We start from the raw sequence: 22,694 nt of genomic DNA, 5'->3' as shown, positions 1-22,694 counted from the left end.
CCCACTCCGGGGGATCTCCGTGAGGGGAACCGAAGGGGGACTTGCAAATTGTGGAATATATCAAGATTATTTTAAATTAGAATCTTTTTTGATGTAAACTCTTTGTATACTTTCAAACTTAATCAGCAAGTAGACCTAATGAGTTGAATGACAGCAGCTAGAAGTCCTTAGTCAACGGTCTATGGGAGCCAACAAGTTTTAGTGATGTAGTAAATCAAAATGTTGATGTGTGTGTGTGTATGCATTAATAATTTGCAAAGGACTGAAGATCAGTATATCCTACAGCTGAACTATCTTCATTATAATACTTAAGATCATGTCTAAGGGTCGAAAAGACCCTGTCCAGGTGCAGACCCTTCCCCACTGCATGTGGAAAAGTTAGCTGGGGACTGGCCAACTTGTATAGAAATTACTATATAATTGAGGGGCTGACCTTGGAAAAAGACTAACTCTGAACTTCTGTAAATAATGGTGTGGAAAGTCCAGTGGCGTGTGTTAGATTTGTGGAAATCCACCAAGCATCCAGGCTTGTGCAAATAATGTCTTTCTCAAGTGTGTAATTACTGGCTTGTTGCACACCACATAATAAATCTGATTTTGAGGACAACAGGATGGAATCGCCTTGAGGAGAACACCCAGAGATCCAGACTACACCAGGGGAAACCAGCCCCATCCCTCCCCACATTTCTTGTTGCACCCTTGAACAGAGCCATTCCAGATAGTTTTTGCTATGTGAAGATGCCCTGAGGAGCAAGCCTGCCCCAGAAACAGATCTTCCACCAGCCAGAGGGAACCAGTGACCCAGAAACAGACTTTACAGATGCATGGAATAGCAGCCTGTCTCATGCTGTGCAGCCAGTTCCTCCTTTTTTCCCCTGTTTTTCATCTTTCATATAGCCTATGGCATCACATTTCTGTTCACATGTATGAACTATACACACACATCTTTTCAGTGTAAATGACATATATGTATCAGTATGGATGGATGTCATGCTAATAACCATTAATTAGTAGTATGCGACATCAGCAGACGAGGCAGAAGAAAGGGAGTGAGCAGACTTTATGGGTATTACCACCAGTACAAGCTACCACCACAGCATTAGTGTATTATAACAATGTATATTAAGAGAAAATACCCCTACAAGCTTCCCAATGGTGGACACCATCCATGGACTGTTGAGTCACCCTTCCTATAAGTGTTCAGAAAACATGTGGATGTGGCACTTGGGGACATGGTATACTGGTGATCTTGGCAATGCTGCATTAATGGTTGCACTCCATGATCTAAAAGGGCTTTTCCAACCTTTACAATTGTGACTCTATAAAAAAACTGAGAACGAAAGGAGAAGGGTCTACCAAATTTCCATCATTTAGTGTTAAATTTTAAAGAAGGAAAACACTACTAACACTTTTCAGTTAATTCACCGTATCTGAAGGCATGAAAAAGCAGGATCCACTGGGTCTACCTGCAGCTGAAGGGCACTAATGAGCAGCTATTACTTATTTGGCTAAATCCTGTAACCTGAGTCTTTGTGGTGCACACAGGAGACGGGTGAATACTGCTGGATAAGAGCCTCAAGCAGCCAGACTAAAGATTTGATGAAATGCTTCTATTATGATACTTTGCAGCCTGTAGAAGTTGGTTACCTGATCTCCTCTGTTGTACCTGAGCTTCATTGTTGCAGCTTTCAATAACTGAATATCCAGAGGACGTATAAAGGTGCCTTTGAGGAAAGAACTGACAAGAGTCAGTATTTCCAGCTCAAAATGGGCAACAAGCAAACCATTTTCACTCAAGAGCAACTGGATGCATATCAGGTATAAAGCAAACTAAATGGCTGTTTGGACAGGACATCGAATAATGGCAAAGGTGTTGCTGGGTTTTTTAAAACAACATCTTCTAAAAATTAATAAGTAGAAGTAGTGAAGATTTTAGTAACATAGTTTGATTTTTACATCAAAAGGAAGGGTTATAAAATATTCCTAATTTTATGCCAAAAAGAAATCTTTAATGCTTACACATACACTACAGTATAACTTCATTTAAGCCATTGCATGGGAAAAGTTTGGGCCAATGCATGCTAAAAACTGTAATTACATGTTATACCTTTTCTTATTTCATAGGACTGCACATTCTTCACAAGGAAAGAAATTTTGAGGTGAGTCTTCTGTATGTATGTTGTGAGTAAAGGGCAGAATGCTGTAAAGGCAGGTTACATATGGGGTAAGGTATTTAAAAAATAATTTTTAAATGGATTTACTCAAATTTAAAGTGATACCTTGGGGCAATCTGAGCATTTTTGTTGGCTTTTTTTCATTTACAAATCCTACCCTAAACTGAGTCAGAATTCTAAGTTTTGTATTAATCTACTAGTCCCTCTTCATTTATTAGAAATAAATGTAATGAATTACATCTTAATGGCAGCGACATCCATGGTTCTCTCACATGGTTTTCAGACAGATGTTTCAAAGTGTACCATTATTCTCTGGAATACTTTGCTGGTTGATGAAAACTTTAATGATTGTGTCAAGTTTTCTTCATGTTTTCTTGTAAATGATTACATTACTGGTCAAAGATGCATTTTCCCCAAAGCCTTCATGTGCCTCATTGAACTCCCTATTTAATCTCTGGCCAAAGGGTCTGATAAAGGCAGGATCAGGATTCTGTTCAGGGACTGAGAGTCCTCACTGAAAACATGAACTTGTTCTCCTCTCCTAAGGGTTTAGCTGCATCTCCTGTGTAAGCATTTTCACCTAACACTTCTATAATGAAGCTTTGTATTTTTCACCAGTTTTAATAACAGTTTTTCCAACAAAAACATACTAACTGTTACTTAGTGACTGATCTCTATGTGGTAATGGATGCAAAGTGTGAAAAATGAGGTGGAAAAGCAAAACACCTTGTTCTCAGAAGTCTAAAGAGCCCATTCAGCCAGCAAGCCTTTCTCTCTATCTCAGGCTGTTTTACAGGTACCGAGATCTGGCCCCGCAGCTTGTTCCCGCTGACTACTTGGACAAACCAGCCGTGACACTCCCCTACGAGCTCATCGGCAGCATGCCAGAGCTCAAGGTACTGAGCGCACAACTCGAGTGACACATTTCATCTACCCTTTTTGAATAATTCATCCAGGACTAATTGCTGGGAGGCTGACATAGAAATAAATTTGGGCTATCGAAGTAAAAAGTCTTTCTGGAAGCTTCTAGCAATTCCCAGAAAACACCCTGAAACAGCACAAAGGTTAAACAGGATGCGGTTGTGTCTGCTTCTGACACAGCATTAGGCAAGAACTTAAAGACAGAAAGGGGAGATTTTGCCAAAAAGGTGTTTCAACAAAAGTAATCTCGCTCCGCTTGTCTTACCTACACTGAAATCAATGCTAGTAAGGATGACCTTCCCTTGCTCCTGTGCTCTGTTTCCCAGGACAACCCATTCCGCCAGCGAATAGCAGAGGTGTTCTCAGAGCATGGGGACGGCAATATGACTTTAGATGACTTTTTGGACATGTTTTCTGTGCTAAGTGAAATGGCTCCTAGAGACTTGAAAGCTTATTATGCTTTTAAAATTTATGGTGAGTGATTCATGCGTAAAAAGTAAGCGGGGAAATCCTGCAGCTTCATGTAGGGCTGCAAAATCCTCACTTTGTCACCATAATGATTTTTAGTTACCATTTCTTTCAATTGCACTTGAATGTTTGTTCTCCCTCTTCTAAAACCGATCGGTTTTCGTTATATTTTTGTCTCTAATTTATTTGGTGTTAAAATTTACAACTTGAAATTATCTGCAGTTTTCAAGATCTGATAAACATTAAGAAATATTTCTGTCTGAGGGGCTGCTTGGAAAAGTACAGCACAGGGGATTTGCCTGCCCATGAATCTGTAGGGTGGATTTGGGAGGGGGAGGTAGGGAAGCACACTGCAGGCTTTTTTCTCCAAGGACAAATGTAAGGATTTTTTTTTTTTTTTTTAAAGTACCATTTACAGTTACTTTCTTTAGGGTCAGCCAAAGACAAACAATATATCAAACCAAAAGAACCTTGCTGGAATGGTTTAATGATGGCTAGGCTATGTTTAGCCATTAAACTACTTACAGTTGTTACACTTATGTATGAAAAGGAGAAATTAAGAGATTTTTAGTTTGTAACTCATTTCTTTTACAAATAGACAGAGGTAACTTAATTTCTGATTTGAGAGTTCTACTGATAAAAATCCATCACAGCCTGGGAACCAAAACCTTCAACTGGGTCTTGGCAAACAACCAAGTCAAATGCTGAGTTTTGTTGCTTTAAATTAACTTTGTCTCCTTTGTCAGACTTCAACAATGATGATTACATATGCAAATCAGATCTGGAGAAAACTGTTAACAAGTTAACCCGAAATGAACTGACCCCGGAAGAAGTCAGCCTTGTGTGTGAAAAGGTGATTTACGAAGCTGATGTGGACAACGATGGCAAGCTGTCCTTGGCAGACTTTCAGCATATGATCATACGAGCTCCAGATTTCCTCAGGTAATATCTGCTTTTAATTTCTAATGGAGAATTTTCTTAATTTCCTTGTCAGAAGCCTCTGAATGTGCGTTTACATCTCCTCAGCTTTTGCAGATCACCACTCTTCCCTGGCAGGTTCTAGTAGAGCTGCCCACTGCAAACACTGCAAAAATAGGTGTTTGAAAAAGCCTGGAGGCTTCTTGACTTGCTTTTGAACTTCCAAAGTACTTTTCATACGACAGAAGGTCGATGTAACTTAAAAAGTTTGCATTAGTACTTGGGCTCCCTTCATGATTGCTCACTGAGATGCATGAGATTTGCTCACTCAGCGCTTAACATAGTGTTAGTGTGGTTTCTGATGTACATCTTACACAGAACAGCACTCAAATCTTGCATTTATTTAATGTACCCAGTCTTTGCAAATACTTTGAAAAAGAAAGTTTCCAATTTATCACAGAGTTCTACAACTAATTGTAGTAAATCCTTTAAACAGAGTGATACATAAGTGATCATGACTTTCTTTTTTTTTACAGCACCTTTCATATTCGAATATGAATCTAGTCAACCACAGGGACAGGAGCGCTTTTGGGACTTTCAACTACTATTACTTCACCTGAAATTCCCAACCATGATACCACAAGATGAGAGGGGGAAAGAAGACAACTTCTGGTACCTGAACCAGTCTTTTGTTTATCTTTTTAAAAGGAACAATTAATTAAGCTCTTCATCAGGATTTCCCTGTAATTTAGCAAAATGTCTACTCCCCACCCTCAGCTAGAGCAAACCTGGCCTGGATAGTCAGAAGGGATGTATTTTTTTTTTTTAAGTTCAGATACCACGAGGTAGTAAAGGAACTTGTATCAAATTATAACCTCTAAAAATTCACCCAAAAATGCCTTAACCAGTAAAAAATCCCTTTAGTTTCAAAGCCGTAAGTAACTCCTCTGATTATTTATGGTCTTAATAAATGGTCCAGTGAATCAATTCCTGAAGTATTTTCCTGCAGTGCAGGACTTACAATGAAAAAGTCAGCATAGTTTAGAGAAAAAAAGAGTCTGCCCCAGGTCCTGTCCCTCTTCTCCACTTTCATAAATCCCCTATTTTCCACACCCACCAGGGTCCCTATGCACAAATGATGAAGAGGACTGAAAACTTAAGTTGGTAAAACTCTCTTTGCATAAGAAGTTTATTTATGCAGTGCTCAGGGTCCTGTACAAGAGAGTAAAAACAGACATACTGTAATAAACAAGTTTTGTTTTAGTACAAACATGAAAATCAATGAGAAGTGTTTAAGAAAGCAGTTGTAATGTGGGAAGGGTGGCAGCCAAAAGTGACCATTCAAAAAATACAATTTACAGTTATTTTTACAAATTTTGGGATGCATTAAATTTCCTTCAAAACAAAGTCGTAAGTCCCAATTCACACATACTCCCAACAATGTAGAGCAGATGATTCCTGCAGAAAGGCTGGAGAGACCAGTTAACCAGCCAGTTACCTTTATTAACCACAGAAACTCCAGCAATCACTGAAGGATGGGTCAGGGAATAAAGCAGCCTGGAACACTCAGACTGCAGTTACCATTCACATTCCTTTGTACAGATCTTTAGTTAAGCTAGAAATGAAGACACAAGTTAGTCATCATTCTTCCCCAAGCCCTACAACTTCTACAAAGGGGCCCATCCTCACACAGCTGTATGTGCATTCCCCTGGCAAGTCCAAGAGAACATGAAATCATGGCCATTTTGAGCATGATCATCAGCCAAACATACCACCACAATAACCCCTTAGCAATCATCAGGGAGATGATCAGCATCTCATGAAAGGAGAGACCAAATAATTTTCAGCAGCAGTAAAGAGACTTAAAATAATCCATAGGATTTATACATCAGAGGCTGGAAATCTAATGCTGGCACATAAGGTTCTGATGTCAGGAAACATAAGCTGTGCCTGTCAGTACAGGACACAGACAACATGACTGTAAAGTGTTAAAACAGCAGCTCCACCATTTATTGACAGACTGACAGGTCTCTACCCTAAGGAGTGACGACTATGCAAAGTACTGCAATCAGCCTCAAAAATAAGGTCAACCACAGAATTCCATGATACTCACTAAAATAAGGGAATTTGAGGACATGCTCAAAAATGGGTTTGCTTCTCTACAAAACAAATGTTAATCCATTACCTGACATTTTAGGTGTATTTAGACACTGAGAATGTGCAGTAAGCACAGTTAGTTTTGCAGACCTACTTCAATTCCTCAGTTTTACAGATTGTGTACTAAATTTCCAATTTTCTCCTGCTTAGTTGAAGAAAGCTTAGACACAAGTAGATTGCTGTATGTATTTACACAGTACCTCTCCCACAATTACATTTTTCGTTACATTCATACTTAAGAAACACAATAAAGTAAATGAATGATGTGATGAAAACATACTGTACTTCTAGATTTGATACCTATGTTTAGTGACACATAGCTAGGTCCATGTGCAGTTCTTCTCTTACATTTGCACTTTAGGTTTCATGTTGCTTACATAAATTTAATGTCTGTGTAGAGCCTTCATTCCCAGAAGTACAGTGATGACTGTGGTCACAGTAACTGTATGAGACTTCCTGAGATCAAGCAATAATGTTGTTGTTCATAAACCCAACCAAAGGAAATAATGTTATAATTAGGTCCATAAACACATGCAACAACCAGTGTAAGTTTAAAGAGAAGGTATTCATAAGCAAAGAATTCTGAATGCAAGAGTAACTTCAGATTTAGAAAATGAGTGAAAAATCACAATACTATCCTTCATGTTTTACCCACTTGTAAATGAATATGGTTTGCTTTCCCATCTTGAGATAAGTTATTGATACAGTCCACAGGCAAGAACCAGCATCATGGCAGACCCATGATATCAGATCAGATAAACCACCAATTTTTCCAGTCACTGAAAAATAAATCTGGCTCAACATCTGGCTGTATAAAGCGTAAGACCGATGCAAGACAATCCAGTTATTACTAAGCCAGAAGCCAATCATTACACAGTTATGGAGGAAATTCAGCCTGTCTTATCACCACCCCAGTTGTGCCTCCATCATTTCTTGAAGCACACACAAACATTTTAAAAACATTCTTAGCTCAAGACAGAGACGCTGCTTGTCCATCCTACAGGTCTGTATTTACTACACTCTGAAGCACACACTGTCTAAAAGCCTCCACAGTAACTTAACATGGTTTTATCCTATAAATATATCTGTGTGTAAATCCACTACACATGTTCATCAAGTCCTCCTGCTAAAAAGCCACAAGTAAACAAAAAACCAAACCATCATAAGGTTCTGGTTAGAGGAAAGCTTTAATCAGGACAGAGATCATCTGAATGCATCTAAAATGCACTTTTATAAACCAGTAACTTACACAGTGAAATCTTCCATTTTTAGAACAGGTGGTATTCCTGTTGGGCCCAACTGCATGCTGCAGATTTATACAGTTTAATTATGAATCCAACAATATTTAACTACAGCAAAACTTATTAGTGCTACTCAGAGGCCCAGAGTTCAATATCACAAACTTGAAGAAAACAAAACTGGTGAGTAAATTCAACAACTTCAAAATCAACTTTAGTTTTACTTTTAAGTGCAGTTCTCAATGTAAACAAAGCATGTTTCAGTTCCAGCCAGCTGAGGACACAGCTGGTGTGTTCACTGTGGCAGGTACACCATCACTGCAATCCCCTGGCAGCAGCCTCAGAAGCTGATGCTCTTACTGGCTCCTTTTCTCAGTCTAATCCAGAGTCAGCCTCACAGCCCCTGACCTGAGAGCAACACCCACCGAGCAGCTGTACTTGGCTCTTGCATTTCACACATCAGAATGTACTGGACTGGGTTTGTGAGAACGAGTAACACAGACTGTTCCTGTGAGGACTGGACATGTGCTGATACATGCTGTGAACAGGCTGTTGCTGCCTGACAGCTACAGTGATCGACACCCAGCAGCAAGGCCAGTCTCAGTCTAAGGGAGTCGCTTTTCAGAAAGTGTTCTGATGTGCAACATTTATTTGCATATGCGAGCAAGTGTGCTTGGGAACACACAACTGGAAGTAGTGCAATATGTTTCCTTGTCATGATTTAAAACTACCTACTGTGTCATGATAGGTCTGGAGTCATTCCCAGCTGGAGAATGGTAAAGTCACCCATTGTAAGGTGACAGATTTCGTGTAAGTGTCCCTGCCTGACCCTAGTTCTCCAAAAACAGATGACAGATCATCTGTATAGGATTCAGCGTAGCTATCAGCTCCTGTTAAAACATGTCTGCATGTCTGGAGTACTTAATTAAGCAAAGTTAAGTCTAACATGGATGAATTACCAAAGGTAAGGACCCATTCTATTTACAGCACACATTCTTTTTTTAAAAAAATAGAGATTTCTTTGAGAACAATTTTTTTAAAACTTCAATTGTACTTGTGGATTGTCTAGAGTAACACAACTGAGTAAGAGACAAGCACATAAAAGAGTTTATCTGTAGTAGTAAAGAGGTGGAGCTGCAGAAAGCTCCCTCGTACCTCCTGGGAAGGCATCAGCCTGCACTGCTCACCTCAGTGCATTTCTGGGATGGTCTCACGCCCCTGTTCTGTGTGCAGCTACACACTGGATATGCACATGTACCATGTATACACACCTGTACTTCATTAACAGTGGCATTTAAATATATTATTTTGATCATAACTTCATCTTTCTAAACTGGACACGTGACAGATACAAATAGAGAAGACTGAAGTCTGTCAGCAATGGTGCTGCCTCCCAAGTCACATGTGATCTGTTCTTCCTCTGATAGACAATACACATGCCCAGTGGCATTCTGACAAAAATAAACTTGTATCATCTCCAAAAGTGGAGATTACCAAAATAAACCATTTCTTATTCAGATGGTCACAAAGTGACAAGGTACATTGGGAGCACTAAGTCCACAGAAAGAGGAAACCTCACTTAGCACAGGCACAGTCCAGCTCAGATTAAGGCCATGTCCCTCACAGAAGAACACATCGGAAAAAGCTGCTTTTCTTTTGCTGGTCTTGTGTGATTTTGACTCCCTGGTTGCTCCCTTGAGGGCTATTGCCTTCCTGAAGATGGAAAAAATATCCAGTTATTTATTTATACTTTATGGATTCTTCCATCCATACTTCATCTGGACATTCTGCTGAACCAAGCCTGACATACACAGAAACCTTTCCCACTATCAAGAAGAGGCTTCACTCATTCATCCAAGTCTTACACCAGCCACAACAAAAAAATGGAGAACTGCATCTGCAGCTTTTGGCTTCAACCTGCTTACACTGCACCTTTGCCTCAGCTTCCATTAACTCAAAAACAGCCGAGATTAAAACCCAACAAAATACAGGGTATGTCTGGCTCTTGTTGAAAGGCCTACAAATCATCAGCCAGACCCAAAATATCCCACTGCATCAATTCATGAAGGAGGAAATATCAGTAAGAGTAGAAAGAACATTCATTAGCTTCATTTCATAACCCTTAAGGAACAATCCAACATCATTATGCACTTATTTGTTGTAAAAAGACAAGCCAATTTTTGCTTAGGATATTCGTGCAAAGATTTTCCAAAACCATTAACTCTTTACCTATTCTTAAATGGTTTGAAGTTTCTACTCTGAAGAATGATGCCTCCTCTAATTTATACGATTTTCAGACTGCAAGAGTGAGAAATATCATTAAACTGCTCTACCCCCACCCAACTTTTGATAAAACAAATAATCTTATTTAGAAAACCTCAACCATTGCCGCTAATTCCTGAAATGCAGAGACAGACAGTGTCAGAGCACAGCTTGACAAACTAAAAATACATTTCTAGAACTTTCAGTGATCCTTCATGAGAGACTATGATACATTTTTATACAGTGTGAAACAGCTCTTGCAATGTAGCTTTTGATTTGCCTTTTTTTTCCTATTTAAATCCAGCACAGATGAAGTCAAAGTTACTCACCAACTTCTTGTCCATTTTTGCTTTGATATCTCTTGCAAGAGTGAAAAATGCCTGTAACAAGTCAAACAGTTCAGTGTTACAGAGTAAATAAAATGTTTTCTAAGAGTTTTGTTTAGCAATAAGCTGCCTTCCCAAGTTTCAACATACTATAAAGGAATGCTAGGTTTTCAGTTTTTTTCTGTCTGCTCCAGGTTTAAATGCTCTTTCTCTAGGTCCACAATCTTCCTTCTGAGCCTCACAGCCACACTGGCTGCCCCAGCCAGGTTAACAACCCATCTGTGGTACCCAACAAGAGTTCTGCATCCTACCAGGACTGTCCCCACTGCTGGTTTGCACGAAGAGGACAAATAACCACAAGAGAAAGGCATCAGTACTTACATTCTCTATGTTTATATTTGCTTTTGCACTGGTCTCCATGAATTTAATCCCGAAACTTGCAGCAAGCTGAACAAAAGCAGATTGCACATTAGTTGAACAATTGCAGGAACAGCTCCAAACACAATTCTGGGCACAGCATCTGTCCATGCTGTGTCCCTGCACCAGTCAGTGGAGTTGGGGATTTACTCATACAGAACAATTCTCAAAAAATTAGGAACTGAATCTCACTGCAACTGGTATCTGTTCTCACTGGGTTTGTTCTGCTCTTTTACACTCTGAACACATTTTAACTTGCTCTTTTTCATTTGTTCCTTGCATAGATACCTTGTCAGTCTTATAACCACAGTGCAGAAAAAAACCTCTGTCTTGACTAAGTAACACCTGACATCAGAAAAGACAATCCCATCTACCTTGCCTCAGTGGCTTTCAGCCAAAACACACACTTTCTCCATATCCAACTCCAGCATCTTTTTAGAGAAGTGTCACTCATTGCCTTGCATCTGTTAGATAATTGACAAGGATCCTTAACACAGGTTCTGCTTTTGATCCCAGTGGGGAGAAGCATTGCCATGACAGCTTGGGGAATGTTCAGTCATTCCACTCGGGAACACCACTGTGGTACCATGGCAGCATGCAGACTATCATCAGTGCAGTTTTTAGACTCTGAAAAGCCTAAGTCAAAATACATTGAAGCCACAGCACTTACCTGCTCCCCTTGCTCTCTAGAGACTTGTCTTTTGTCATTTGCATCACATTTGTTCCCCAGGATCATTTTTTCAACATCTGGAGAGGCGTGCTGATGCAAACATAAATCAGAGACTTGACCTTGGCTTTTGCAGATGAACATTCTCCGAGAGATGAGGCACCCATTGAGTACCCAACACAGAGATGACAGTGCTGAGAACCTTCCACAGATTTCCAGGCCCCCCCCCACCCCTCATCCCAGCATGTGATCTGCACCATGGCAGTTCTTGGATCAGTTGTGCCAGGAAACTGTCACATTAGGTGCCCTCAGAAGTACAGGGGCTACAGCCCTCACAACAAATTACTACCAGCCAAGGTATTCCAGAAGCTATTACTGATTTCCATTCCACTTACCATCCAAGTACCCTGCAGTACATAATGAAATGTAATGCTTCTGAAGCAATCAAGCTTCAATTACTTTCAGAGAAAGAAATGATACCTTTAACAGTCAGTAATAAATAAAGAGAAAAATTACCTCTTCAATATTCCTCACCCAGTTCCGAATATTTTCAAAAGACTTTTCATTGGTGATGTCATACACTAACATAATGCCCTAAAGGTAAAGAAAGAGAAAGATTGTTTCAGCAGGAATTAAAGATTTATCAGAGGAGCAACTCAACAGGGGCTATTTTTAACAACTGGTTCTCAGTTAAGAGCAGTGAAATAAGGTGTGCGGGACATGCATTAATACAGCGAAACATGGAGGAAGCTGCCTTTCCAAAGTCCCATATGATCCCAGCATAGCTCCAGCACCACTTGGAGCAGGAGCACAGCTGTGAGTGCCCAGCCTGGCACACCACCACGCTGGAGAGGGTCAGCTGTGAGTGTTCCATGTCAGACCTAGCTGACCTGACCCACACAGCTGGGTTTATCACGACCCCTGTCACTGAATCACTGATTTGCCCCTACCATGGCTCCTCTGTAGTAGGCGGTTGTGATGGTCCGGAATCGCTCCTGCCCGGCTGTGTCCCTGGAACAGACAGAACACGGGGCTCATGCTAACCACCTCCACATTAGTTCAAGTTAACACTACCAAAACATTTAAATAAATTTGAACCAGTCTTCAGAGCACTAGAACCACCTTTTGGGTTCTAAGATATCATAAACTACTGAACAGCACAACTGGATATGCACACCACAGAGCCTCAGCCATCAGATGCCCATTGGAACAGAGAAGCCTTACCAGATCTGCAGCTTGATTCTCTTGCCATCGAGCTCTATCGTTCTAATTTTAAAATCGATACCTGAAAGGAGAACCAACCACTTTACTCACAGGTCCTGCCGAAAGGTCAAATCCAACGGCTTTCCCTTCAATTTTGTTTCTCAGTTTCACGTACGCAGTGCTCCCTCCCGCTCCTCCCCAGCACCGGCCGGCTTCCAGAGGCTGCGGGGCCGGACGGCGCAGCCCCTCAAGAACGCCGTACAGAGTCCCCCGCCACGGTAGCGAACCCGCCCCTATGGTCCCGCGCCTCGAGTCCGGAGCTGCGGCAGCCGCCGCCAAAACCCCGAACGGGACGAGCCGCCGCCGCCGCGGGACCCCCGGGCGGGCCGGTGTGCAGCGCAGCGAGGCGCGTCCCCTGCCGGCGCTCACCGATGGTGGAGATGAAGGTGGCGTTGAAGGCGTCCTCCGAGAAGCGGAACAGGGCACAGGTCTTGCCCACGCCCGAGTCGCCGATCAGCAGCAGCTTGAACAGGTAGTCGTAGGTCTTCGCCATGTTGGTGGGCACCGGCCCCGTCCGCCACTCGCTCATTGGCCGAGCCCAGCTGAGAGCGCACGGGGCCGCCACGCTATTGGCGGGTTGCCTTGACCCGGGGTGAGCGGAGCTGCGATTGGTTATCGGCCCCACCGCCGGTGTCCCGTCACTTCCTGCTAAGGACGGAGCGAGGCGGGCGGTGTCAGTGACGTCACACACCTAACTGCCCGCCCCGTGACGCCACGCCCCCGAGCAGCAGCGGTACAAAAAGCCGCGAAGAGGCCTCGGTACTTTGAGAAATTGTTTAATATGAAACGGCAGGGATGGGTGCCCGCGGACGTGGCGCCATCGCTCGGGTGCAGCTTCTACCGGGGTTTATATGAAAGGAGTAACGAACCGTGAGGAACAGCCAGGCACAGGACATGCAGCAGCCCCGGGCGGTGGGGGCTCCCTGGGGTCTCTCTGGTTGAGGTGGCCCCAAGGGATGCCCAGAGCCTGTCGTGTGGCTGTGCTGGTCATAACTTAATTGGCTTTTCCAGGATAGAGAGAGAGAGAGAGGAGAGAGGAGCGATGCAGGGACAGGGCTAGTTCCTGTTGGGTGCTGTCAGCTCTGCGCCTCTCATATACAGTTCAGTTCATTTAGCGTCTGGTCCAGTGTCTGGTGCAAGCCCAAGTTCTCCTCTTTGGCTTGAGCAAGTTTTTCTGGTGAGAAAGAAGAAAACCATGAGATTTAAATCACATTATTTTATAGCCTTTTCTCTTTAATTAAAATCTGGGGCAACTTACCCTCATATTTAAGACACCTTTACAGCTGTATCATCAAAATGGGGCAAATTTTTTGTAACTGCTGTTCTTAAGGGAGGTTTTTGGAAATGTCATGGAATGTGAAAGACCTGTGTTTTAATGTGTCATTTATAGGACACATCCTTGGACTGGAGGTTTTTAACTAGGCTGGTGGAGCACAAGTTAACACTGAGTGCACTTAAAGCTTTTCGCTGATGCCTGCATCCCTGGGAACACTAAAAATTCAAGTGTTTGCCAGAGCCAGGTCCTGCCCCATCCAGACCATGTCTTGCCCAACCCCACATGAGGAGCTGAATGTGTGTTTGGAGTCATCACAAGTGCATTTGAGGTGATTTATACAGAAGTAAATCCTGAAAAATGAAAGGTAGAGGTATTGTGTTTTATTGAGCTCAGTTCCCACAGAGGTGGAAGGGTTGCTTGTGGAAGTGGCAAAGGAGTGACAGGGATTACAGGCAAGAAAAGCTTGAGAAATGCAGTGAGTGGGAGCCCCCTGTGTCACCACACAAGGGCAGGTCACAAAGAAGTCATATCGTTGAGGGCATGGTCGAGCTCCTCACTGATGGCTTTGTACTTCAGCTTCTGAGCGTAGAGCTCATCTGTCAGCCACGAGGGCAGCAGGAACAGGCCAGCAAGAGATGCAGCGAAGAGAAGAGGCCACAGGAGGAGAACGGAGACAGGCAAAAGGCAACACAGCCAAAGGAGTTGGGGAGGAAAACAAAACAAGAAAACAGAGGCGTAGTTGAGTATCAGAAGAAAAGCAAAATGCCCGCAAAGCTGCCTGGTCAGAAGTTTCACCTATGTGAACTTTTTGTCTTTTTGTAATCTCACAATTATTTTCCAGTAAGCAGTTTAAGTAAGGTGGGGATCTTGAGCCCTTGAGTCCCTCTATTTTTAAGTTGGACAAAATCAGGTCATTGTTACCAACTTTATGAAAGAAAGCCTTTTTCAGGAGAACTTCCACCACACAGGGCAGGTGCCCAGTGGACACCAATCTACCAATATGCCTGACGAGTGCTGCTGTTCTCTTCCAATAAAATGCACCAACCACTCCTAGAATTTGTTCTCTGATTTGAAACTGACCACTTTTTAAGAAACTTGAGTCATTCCATACCTTCCAGGTCATCAATAGATTTTTCCAGTTTGGCAACAGTCCTCTCTGCAAATTCTGCACGAGTTTCAGCCTGAAAAAGTTGAAATAGCATCAGTGGATGTTCCTAGAAAGATTAGCCCAAATGCAGTTTGGGGATGGCCAAACTTACTTCTTTCAGCTTGTCAGAGAGAATCTTGATTTCTTCTTCATATTTATCTTCTTTTTCTGAGTACTGTGAAAACAATAAACACTCTTTAAGGGAAGTTGCAGCAACAATAATAAATGTTTATGAAACTGTGACCTATTCATAAGCACTCTTCCTTTTACAACAGCTGCAAACACCATTTCCGTGCTTTTCTTTTCTCCCCCAGACTTTCAGGCTTGTTTGGGCAAAACTGATGGAGTGGTATCCACAAGCAGGCAGGTAAAACCTCTCATTTGCTTTATATTTCTGGTTTATTTCTATGAATTCTATTTACAAGTGTTGGCTTTGCCCATATCCTTTAGTTTACTGAAAGAACCAACCTTTTCAGATTGAGCTTCCAGAGATTTCAGATTGTTTGTGACGTTCTTTAACTCCTCTTCGAGGTCACTACATTTCCTATAAGGGGAAAATAGAAGAATGAATTAGTAGTGTTCCTGTTATGATTTGGAGGAGTCTGAAAAATACAAGAGAGGAAGTAGTTAAGTCTAAAAGAAGAAAACCAGGTATATGGTGTACAAACTTTTCTACAAGCCTACCTACATGCCTGCCTACCAGGAGATTTTTTAAATGAAATGTAGTGTTGATCTTCACTGTATTCTAAAAAGTTACTCACACTTCAGACACCTCTGCACGCTCCTCAGCTCTTTCCAGTTCACCCTCCAAAATAACCAGTTTACGGGCAACCTGTAAAAAGACAACAGCTGTGTCAAGCCAGTCTGTAGTTCACAGAATCACAGCATGGCTTGGCTTGGGAGGGACCTCAAAAGCTGTCTAGTTCCATCTCCTGCCACAGGCTGGGACACCTTCCTTAGAGATTTCAAAAAGCACTCAGGAACACCGTTCCTGCTTCCTCTGGAATAAGGAAATTAGGGTAAAGCATACACCCACGGATGTAACAGCCCTTCCAAATTAGTTAGACTTTGCAGTATTTTTAGCATTAGGTACCTAAGATGCTACAAATCCCTATTAAAATTCCTCCTTGTTGGGAATGCTCCAAGGTTGAAGCATCACCCAGTGCCAATTGAACAGAGGGATTAAACTGACGAGTAACGTTATTGTTCATCGCTCTCCTGTACATTTCACCATTTCCTTCTCCCTTTTACCTCCTCATACTTGCGGTCGGCTTCTTCAGCAATGTGCTTGGCCTCCTTCAACTGCATTTCCTGAATTTCCATTTTCTCTTCATCTTTCATTGCTCTGTTCTCAATAACCTTCATTCCTCTGCAGAAGTCAAAGCATGTTTAATGTAGAAGCATTTTGGCACTTGTATCTCAACTTCAGAAAGTGGAATTTGGTATTTGGTATTGGGCCAAAAGTGGCCCATTATGACTATTGTGTTCATCAAGGCTAACCGATTACCCAGTCAAGCTTGTAAAAAAGTTTCAAATCTCTGACTTGCAGGCGACATTAGCACATGCACACACTAAATTCACTTTTTTAACAGAAAATAAAAAAGGAACATACCTCTCGCTCTCATCTGCTGCTTTCTCAGCCTCCTCCAGTTTCTGCAGGGCTGTGGCCAGTCGTTCCTGGGCACGATCCAACTCCTCTTCCACGAGCTGGATGCGTCTGTTCAGAGCTGCCACCTCACCTTCAGCCTGCGTGAAACAACCGCCCAGAATGGGTTTACACAGGGGTTACACAGGCCACCTGCTGCTGGCAAATGCTCCCAGCTAATCGGTTTCCTTAAAACTGCAACAGCATCTCCCTGGGACATGCAGGGGAGCTCAGGGGCCCTTCTGCTTCTGCTTTTTTGTTTGCTTAAACTGTGGCATGTCAGGAATGTCAAGGTATGGAGTGTGTACTTGTTCTTTCTTTTTTAAATGGCACTTATCATTCCTGCCACACAAAAAGGAACTCTACAGGATTTGGAATGGATATTTTTAGAGCACTTCACAGGGCTGCATCTATCCAAACTTAAAAAATGAACTGTTTCCACGATAGCTTAGTTCCAAAACCTTCACTGTTCATCTCTCTGGCCTTGGTTTCAGTGACACCCTGTCACAGTTCACTGTGAAGTTTGAACCAATTCCTGATCCATCCTGGCTCCTGAGACTGTAAATGCTGTAGAATCTATGCGGTCAGCTGGGCACAGACAGTGGCCTCAGCATGGCAGAGTCAGGCTTTTTTGGGACAAAATTAGATATAGTCTTAAAATAAGTTCACTTCCTGTGGTACTTAAGGAATTAGGCAGGATGCATTTCTTAATAATAAGATCTGTTTGTGTATTATTGAATAAACTACACAGTAACTGGAACACCGTTAATGTATAAAAAATAAGACTAGCTAATAAATGGAAGAGACTACTGGGAGAAATGCCTGATACACACAACATGGACAAATTGGTGTCCATAAAGGTGTTTAAAGGATTGCCATAAACAAGATTATTTTTTTCTTTTTTTCCAAACACTTTTACGGGATATAGACCCTGGAGGGGCAACTGTTTTATGCTTTATGTTAAAACACTTTGGAAAAAAAAAAAAAAAAAAAAAAAAAGTGTTTTGCTGCAGCTTAGCAAATTTGGTCACTGACCACTCCTAAGCTGGAGGAAGTGGTTTCCATTCACTTCTGAGCCATCTTGGAAAGGAGTTCAGTGGCTGATCCAAATGGAGGCTGACCCAGGATTCTTCTAGTAATAAATTATCCAACATTTCATCTTTTTTTTTACCCAGTGCAGTGTTTAACTTCCCGATTTATACACAAGGTATCGATCATGTACAAAACTGGCATCTGTTCTGTGGCAGCAACTCCTTCCACTAGACAGGGTACTTTTAAGTCACATTTTAATTCAGCAAGATTCCAAAGCTATGGAGCCGGGGCCACTGGGAATCTGGGGTGAGTCTGGCTCCACCTCTCCCAGCAGCAGCCCGCAGCCCTTATACGGTAAAACTAACTCGCTGACATGTGATAAAATAGCAGGAAGATGCCGGGAAGGCTGATCGCACACAAATCTAAGTGAAACCAGCTGTCCAACCCCGGGAGAGCCGCACGCTAGCGGAGAATTCGCATTTCTCTGTGAAAACCAGGACGGAAAGTTATTTTTCAGCAGTTCGGACATTTCCCAGCTGTGCTGAAGCCAGCGGTGCTGCGCCGAGAGGCGGGAACTCCCCGCTCCGTGTCATGCAGTGCTTTCCCCTAATTAAACAGCCATTTCCTACTAAACTCTCAACCGCTCCCCAGTGCCCATCGGTGCTCGAACGCCTTTTCCACAGGAATGGGCCCCAAAGCGCGATTAAGCGGCGGGCGCCGGGGCCGAGCAGCCGCCGCGCCCGGTTGCCCCGCAGGACGGGCCGGGATGGCGCGGGCGCGGCGCTGCGGCAGCGCCGGCGGCTCCCGCGGGCGGTGAGTGCCGAGTGGAGCGGAGCAGCGCGGGGACAGCCGAGGGATGGAGGCGGCCGGCGGCCAAGCCGTCCTCCCGCAGCGGGGAAGAGCCGGGCGCGCCCCAGCGAGAGAGAGCCAGAGACAGGAAGGAAGGAGCAGCCCGGGAGAGAGCGACCGAGAGAGGCGAGCAGGCAGCCCGGGCGGTCTCACTTTCTCCCGCAGGTCCCGTTCCAGGTCCAGCTCCCGCTGGAGGACCTGGGCGCGATCCTCCGCCTCATCCGCCTGTTGCTGCAGGCACTGGATCTTCCTCTTGACGGCTTCCAGGGAGCTCGGCGCGGCCATGGGCGCGGCGCGGACGGCGGGCTGGGCGCGGAGGTGCTGCACGTGGCGGGCCCGCGCCTTTCAATGGCCCGGTGACGTCACGCGGCTGGAGGTGGAGGTGGTGACGTAGCGCTGAGGACCGGCGCAGGCATGGCCGGGACGGTGGCGCCCGCTCGTCCCCGCTCGTCCCCGCTCGTCCCCGCTCGTCCCCGCTCGTCCCCGCTCGTCCCCGCTCCCGCCCGGGGCATGCGGCCCCCGCAGCCGCGCTCCTCGCGCCCCCGGCCCCCCAAAGGGGAGCTTTTCACGCTGCTGCCGGGCCCCGCCCGCCCTTCTTCACTGCCACAACGGGGCGGGGTGCGGCGGGGAGCCTGGACTGGCCTTTAACCCTGCCGCGGGGATGAAGGCAAAGGGCATCCTTATGCCACGGCATAGTTCTGCTGCCGTCCCATTTTCCATCAAAAGTCACCATTTAGTTTATTTCTGTTAAAGGAGATTTCTCCTTTTCTAAAGAATTCCCATCCGTCTCTGGCGGGGAGAGAGGCCCCCAGGGTCCCAGGAGAGGGTCCCACCAGGTCCCGTCCGGGGACCCATCGAGCCTCAAGTGCGGCCGGCTCCCGGGGGCAGCTGCGTGTGCCATGGTCTCGGTGCACAATAGCCCTGCTCCCTTTAGCAGAGGGGAGAGGAGATAAAAACCCTGCACCGTAACCCCGCCTTTCTATCCCCCGGCAAAAATGTGTATAACCAGTGAAGTGCATACAAAATACACAGAGCAGTTACAGGCAAATGTTAGCCATGGATACATACATCAGTGGCCTTCTTCTCAGCCTGCTCCAGTTTTTCCTGGGCATCTTTGAGAGCCTCTGAGTACTTATCCAGTTCATCTTCAGTTCCTTTCAACTTCTTCTGCAGAGCTACCAGCTCATCCTCTACCTTTAAAGAGAGAAAAACCCCAAAATGAGCATACTGAACTGAGCATAACTGTAGTATCAGTTACGGTTGAATATGATAAAACCATTCTTTACTATTAGTTTTAACCCAATATAGCATACAAAAAGCCACAAAAGACTAGATCAAAGTTCTGCTGGTGAGAGTAGTCTGAAAATGACTGGTAGCAATTGTCAGGGAATGATCATTAAAAACGTCATCCTTGAACCACATTGCCTACCACCACACACACAGGATCTGGTTTAATACAGAACTTAATACAAGCCCTTTTTCACTTCACCTTTTTTTTTTTTTTTTTTTTTTTTTTTTTTTACAACCTGCAGCAGTTTGCAGCACAATTATAGCTGTTTTAAAATTATGTCCTTTTAGTGTTTGTTCAAACACTATTACCTGGTGATTTTTCGGGAAACTTCAATTCCTGTACAGCTGAAAACAATTAGTTGTCCTTCCTTAATGATCTTTGTGTGTGGTTCAGGACACTTCAACCCAAATGAGATACTCTGGATGTAGGAGGGAACAGGGCTGGCCTTGCTATAGGTGCGACTGGGTGACCTCGGGAGGTCCCTTCCAGTCTGGATTATTCTTTAACTGTGGCTCAGCACCATATGCTTCTTTATACAATGAGGGTCAGACTCCTCCATACCATATAAATCCATATTGTTCACTAGAATGGTGCTATTTATAACCTGCTGGGAGACTGTTTAGTGACAAACTGTCTCATGGTCCCAGAAGAATTCACGTTATCAAAGGCTTGCTGCTGATAAGGGTGGGCCTGCAAACCCATCTGCTTCATCCTTTCATTTGCAACACAAAACAACTCAGTCTGTTGAGACACTGATTTATCCATTTAGCTCCACCTTCACTAAAATTTACCCTATCAAAATAGTTTTTGTTTTGGTGTACTTCCTTCATTTTAGTTTCACTGGTAGTTTAAAAGACATTTTTTGGTAGCGTGCTATTGTGGAATGTTGTTATATTGCAGACAGTAACCAGATAGTGTGAGAGAACTGCAAACCTTGCTTGGATGTTCTAACAGAGGGACAGTGAACAGCATGAAGCAGATGCTGGCTTTGTGTATGAATATTAAAGTAACTTTTCAGGACTGTGCCCACATTAAAAAAGAAGCTGAAAAATTTGAGACAATTCAGAAAAGAGGACTAAGATCAAAGATTTATTTTTCTAAAGAAGAAATACTAGGCCAGATGAATGCTTATAACATATTAGAGCAATGTGGAAGATGTAGAAGCAGCCAAATTTAGAGAACATAAAAGGGAAAGATGTGGTACTTTTACAAGAAGTGCTGTAAAAATGTGAATGTAGTCAGCTAACATTTCAAGATCATTCTGGAAATACTAAAGCTCAAATAGGAGACAGACACCCAGAATAAAGACATTGAAAAGCAAAAGAATATGACAATGTTATCATTAGAATTCTGTTAAAAGAACAGCATTCAAATTAAGATATTTTCCATTATTCTTGACCAAAAAAATACGATAACGTATCTCCTGTTGAGTCTCAGGTGGCACCTCTAAGGGGCACTCTCTGCACCAAGAACTTGAAGTGAACTTTATTAATTCACTTCAAGGAGAGGCTTAATTAATGTTTAGACACAGCCGACTCTATTAGCACTAGTCCTACAGGTGTCAGGGTTTACAGCTTTGATTTTAAATATGTAAAGACCTTTTGCATGGAATCAAAGCATGAGAAAATTAGGACAATTATATAAAATTCAAGGAAACTTAGACAAAGTACTGTTAATAATCTGTGGATGATGTTAATTTTGGAAAGACTGAGATGGCTGAGAAGTTACAGCCTAGTCCTGGCTGTGCAAGCATAACAAAATGGCAAAAAACTTCAAAAGAAGATTAACAGTAAACCGACTTCAAATTATTTTGCTTTTTGAATCAGAACATTGCCACACAGTATTTTGTTACACTTACTTCCACAGCACACACACAGTCAGTGATTTTATTTCCACTTACCTGCTTGCATTTATCCTCAGCTGCCTTCTTATCTGTCTCAGCCTGCTCTGCTCTGTCAATGGCATTCTCCTTGTCTAACTTCAACATCTGCATCTTTTTCTTGATAGCTTCCATTTTTGCTCAAGGACAGGCTGGATCTGTCACGCAACTAAAAGGATCTGATGAGTAAAATTTTAGATTTTTAACAGCTTGGACAGAGAAAGAAGTTGTACCCAGGCAAGTCACAGGGAAAATGAGCTACAAGTGGTTGTAGAGTGCTTTAAACCCAGAGCCCCCTGGACAAAACCCAGATCTATTGGCCTCTTCTCCGGTGTTCCATCCACAGCCTTTCTAAGGAATGAGCTGGAACAGCCTCACTAGAGGAATCTTCAGCACTCCATCTCCTTATTTGGGTCCTGTTTTCTTAAAGAGAAAACTGTTTCCATTTTTAAGCTTCTGACAGAAGCAAAAGTGTTGACATATGAACACATGCTTAAAGAAAAGCTGATTAGCTCCCCTTTGTGTGTGCACAGCAATTAACCAACCCAGTGAGTCTCGGGGATGGCCTGCTTTCCTGGAATAATGGCATGAGGCTAATGAAGGGAAGGATATCTTTAGGTTACTCCAAAATAAATTCATACATAAAATAAATAAATAAATGTTCTTAAAAAATTATGCTTAAGAGGTAGCTAAATTTAAGTTATAAAAAGAGGCAGGATATAAGACAGTAGAGGCTTTTGCTGTAAAAATAAGCACTGGTGTTA

At 43.2% G+C, this 22,694-nt stretch overlaps 3 protein-coding genes across 9 annotated transcripts; 1 reads left to right on the top strand and 2 right to left on the bottom strand.

The window, feature by feature from the left end:
• The first annotated feature begins 1,112 nt into the window (after positions 1-1,112).
• CIB3 (calcium and integrin binding family member 3) lies at positions 1,113-6,913 on the top strand. Of its 3 annotated transcripts, none has more exons than XM_066336079.1 (7): positions 1,113-1,552; positions 1,637-1,818; positions 2,125-2,159; positions 2,959-3,070; positions 3,422-3,569; positions 4,310-4,505; positions 5,018-6,913. In XM_066336079.1, exons 2-7 carry the CDS (start codon positions 1,768-1,770, stop codon positions 5,037-5,039), a joined length of 564 nt encoding a protein of 187 aa, XP_066192176.1. In that variant the 5' UTR covers positions 1,113-1,552; positions 1,637-1,767; the 3' UTR covers positions 5,040-6,913. The 3 variants fall into 3 exon arrangements, with proteins under 3 accessions (XP_066192176.1, XP_066192175.1, XP_066192177.1); XM_066336078.1 differs by having other exon boundaries at positions 1,630-1,818; XM_066336080.1 differs by lacking the exon at positions 2,125-2,159 and having other exon boundaries at positions 1,113-1,818.
• On the bottom strand, positions 5,638-13,397 carry RAB8A (RAB8A, member RAS oncogene family). Of its 2 annotated transcripts, none has more exons than XM_066336077.1 (8): positions 13,181-13,397; positions 12,773-12,833; positions 12,499-12,559; positions 12,065-12,142; positions 11,552-11,641; positions 10,846-10,911; positions 10,468-10,518; positions 5,638-6,096 (listed from the first exon to the last, which is right to left on the bottom strand). In XM_066336077.1, exons 1-8 carry the CDS (start codon positions 13,338-13,340, stop codon positions 6,088-6,090), a joined length of 576 nt encoding a protein of 191 aa, XP_066192174.1. In that variant the 5' UTR covers positions 13,341-13,397; the 3' UTR covers positions 5,638-6,087. The 2 variants fall into 2 exon arrangements, with proteins under 2 accessions (XP_066192174.1, XP_066192173.1); XM_066336076.1 differs by having other exon boundaries at positions 5,638-9,589; positions 13,181-13,396.
• A 174-nt stretch (positions 13,398-13,571) lies between these two features.
• TPM4 (tropomyosin 4) lies at positions 13,572-22,281 on the bottom strand. 4 transcript variants are annotated; one of them, XM_066336421.1, is made up of 9 exons: positions 21,952-22,281; positions 19,829-19,954; positions 16,847-16,980; positions 16,486-16,603; positions 15,996-16,066; positions 15,703-15,778; positions 15,347-15,409; positions 15,199-15,268; positions 13,572-13,985 (listed from the first exon to the last, which is right to left on the bottom strand). In XM_066336421.1, the coding sequence occupies exons 1-9, from the start codon at positions 22,063-22,065 to the stop codon at positions 13,903-13,905; spliced, it is 855 nt and encodes a 284-aa protein (XP_066192518.1). In that variant the 5' UTR covers positions 22,066-22,281; the 3' UTR covers positions 13,572-13,902. The 4 variants fall into 4 exon arrangements, with proteins under 4 accessions (XP_066192518.1, XP_066192520.1, XP_066192517.1 ...); XM_066336420.1 differs by lacking the exon at positions 13,572-13,985 and adding an exon at positions 14,446-14,683; XM_066336423.1 differs by lacking the exons at positions 19,829-19,954; positions 21,952-22,281 and adding an exon at positions 18,914-19,099.
• Positions 22,282-22,694: the final 413 nt, after the last annotated feature.

Source organism: Sylvia atricapilla, chromosome 26 (genome assembly GCF_009819655.1).
Source record: "Sylvia atricapilla isolate bSylAtr1 chromosome 26, bSylAtr1.pri, whole genome shotgun sequence".
Classification (NCBI taxonomy): Eukaryota; Metazoa; Chordata; class Aves; order Passeriformes; family Sylviidae; genus Sylvia; species Sylvia atricapilla.
This window is presented reverse-complemented; position numbering and strand designations above follow the sequence as displayed.

Coding starts and splice junctions, on each gene's coding strand:
- CIB3 (XM_066336079.1), top strand. CDS start 1,768: ATGGGCAACAAGCAAACCATTTTCACTCAAGAGCAACTGGATGCATAT. Junction 3,071..3,421: donor GCAGCATGCCAGAGCTCAAG/GTACTGAGCGCA, acceptor TCTGTTTCCCAG/GACAACCCATTCCGCCAGCG. Junction 3,570..4,309: donor TTATGCTTTTAAAATTTATG/GTGAGTGATTCA, acceptor CTCCTTTGTCAG/ACTTCAACAATGATGATTAC.
- RAB8A (XM_066336076.1), bottom strand. CDS start 13,340: ATGAGCGAGTGGCGGACGGGGCCGGTGCCCACCAACATGGCGAAGACC. Junction 12,834..13,180: donor CACCTTCATCTCCACCATCG/GTGAGCGCCGGC, acceptor TTCTCCTTTCAG/GTATCGATTTTAAAATTAGA. Junction 9,590..10,467: donor CAAAAATGGACAAGAAGTTG/GTGAGTAACTTT, acceptor TTCCATCTTCAG/GAAGGCAATAGCCCTCAAGG.
- TPM4 (XM_066336421.1), bottom strand. CDS start 22,065: ATGGAAGCTATCAAGAAAAAGATGCAGATGTTGAAGTTAGACAAGGAG. Junction 16,604..16,846: donor GCAGCAGATGAGAGCGAGAG/GTATGTTCCTTT, acceptor TGACTTCTGCAG/AGGAATGAAGGTTATTGAGA. Junction 15,779..15,995: donor CGTGCAGAGGTGTCTGAAGT/GTGAGTAACTTT, acceptor TTCCCCTTATAG/GAAATGTAGTGACCTCGAAG.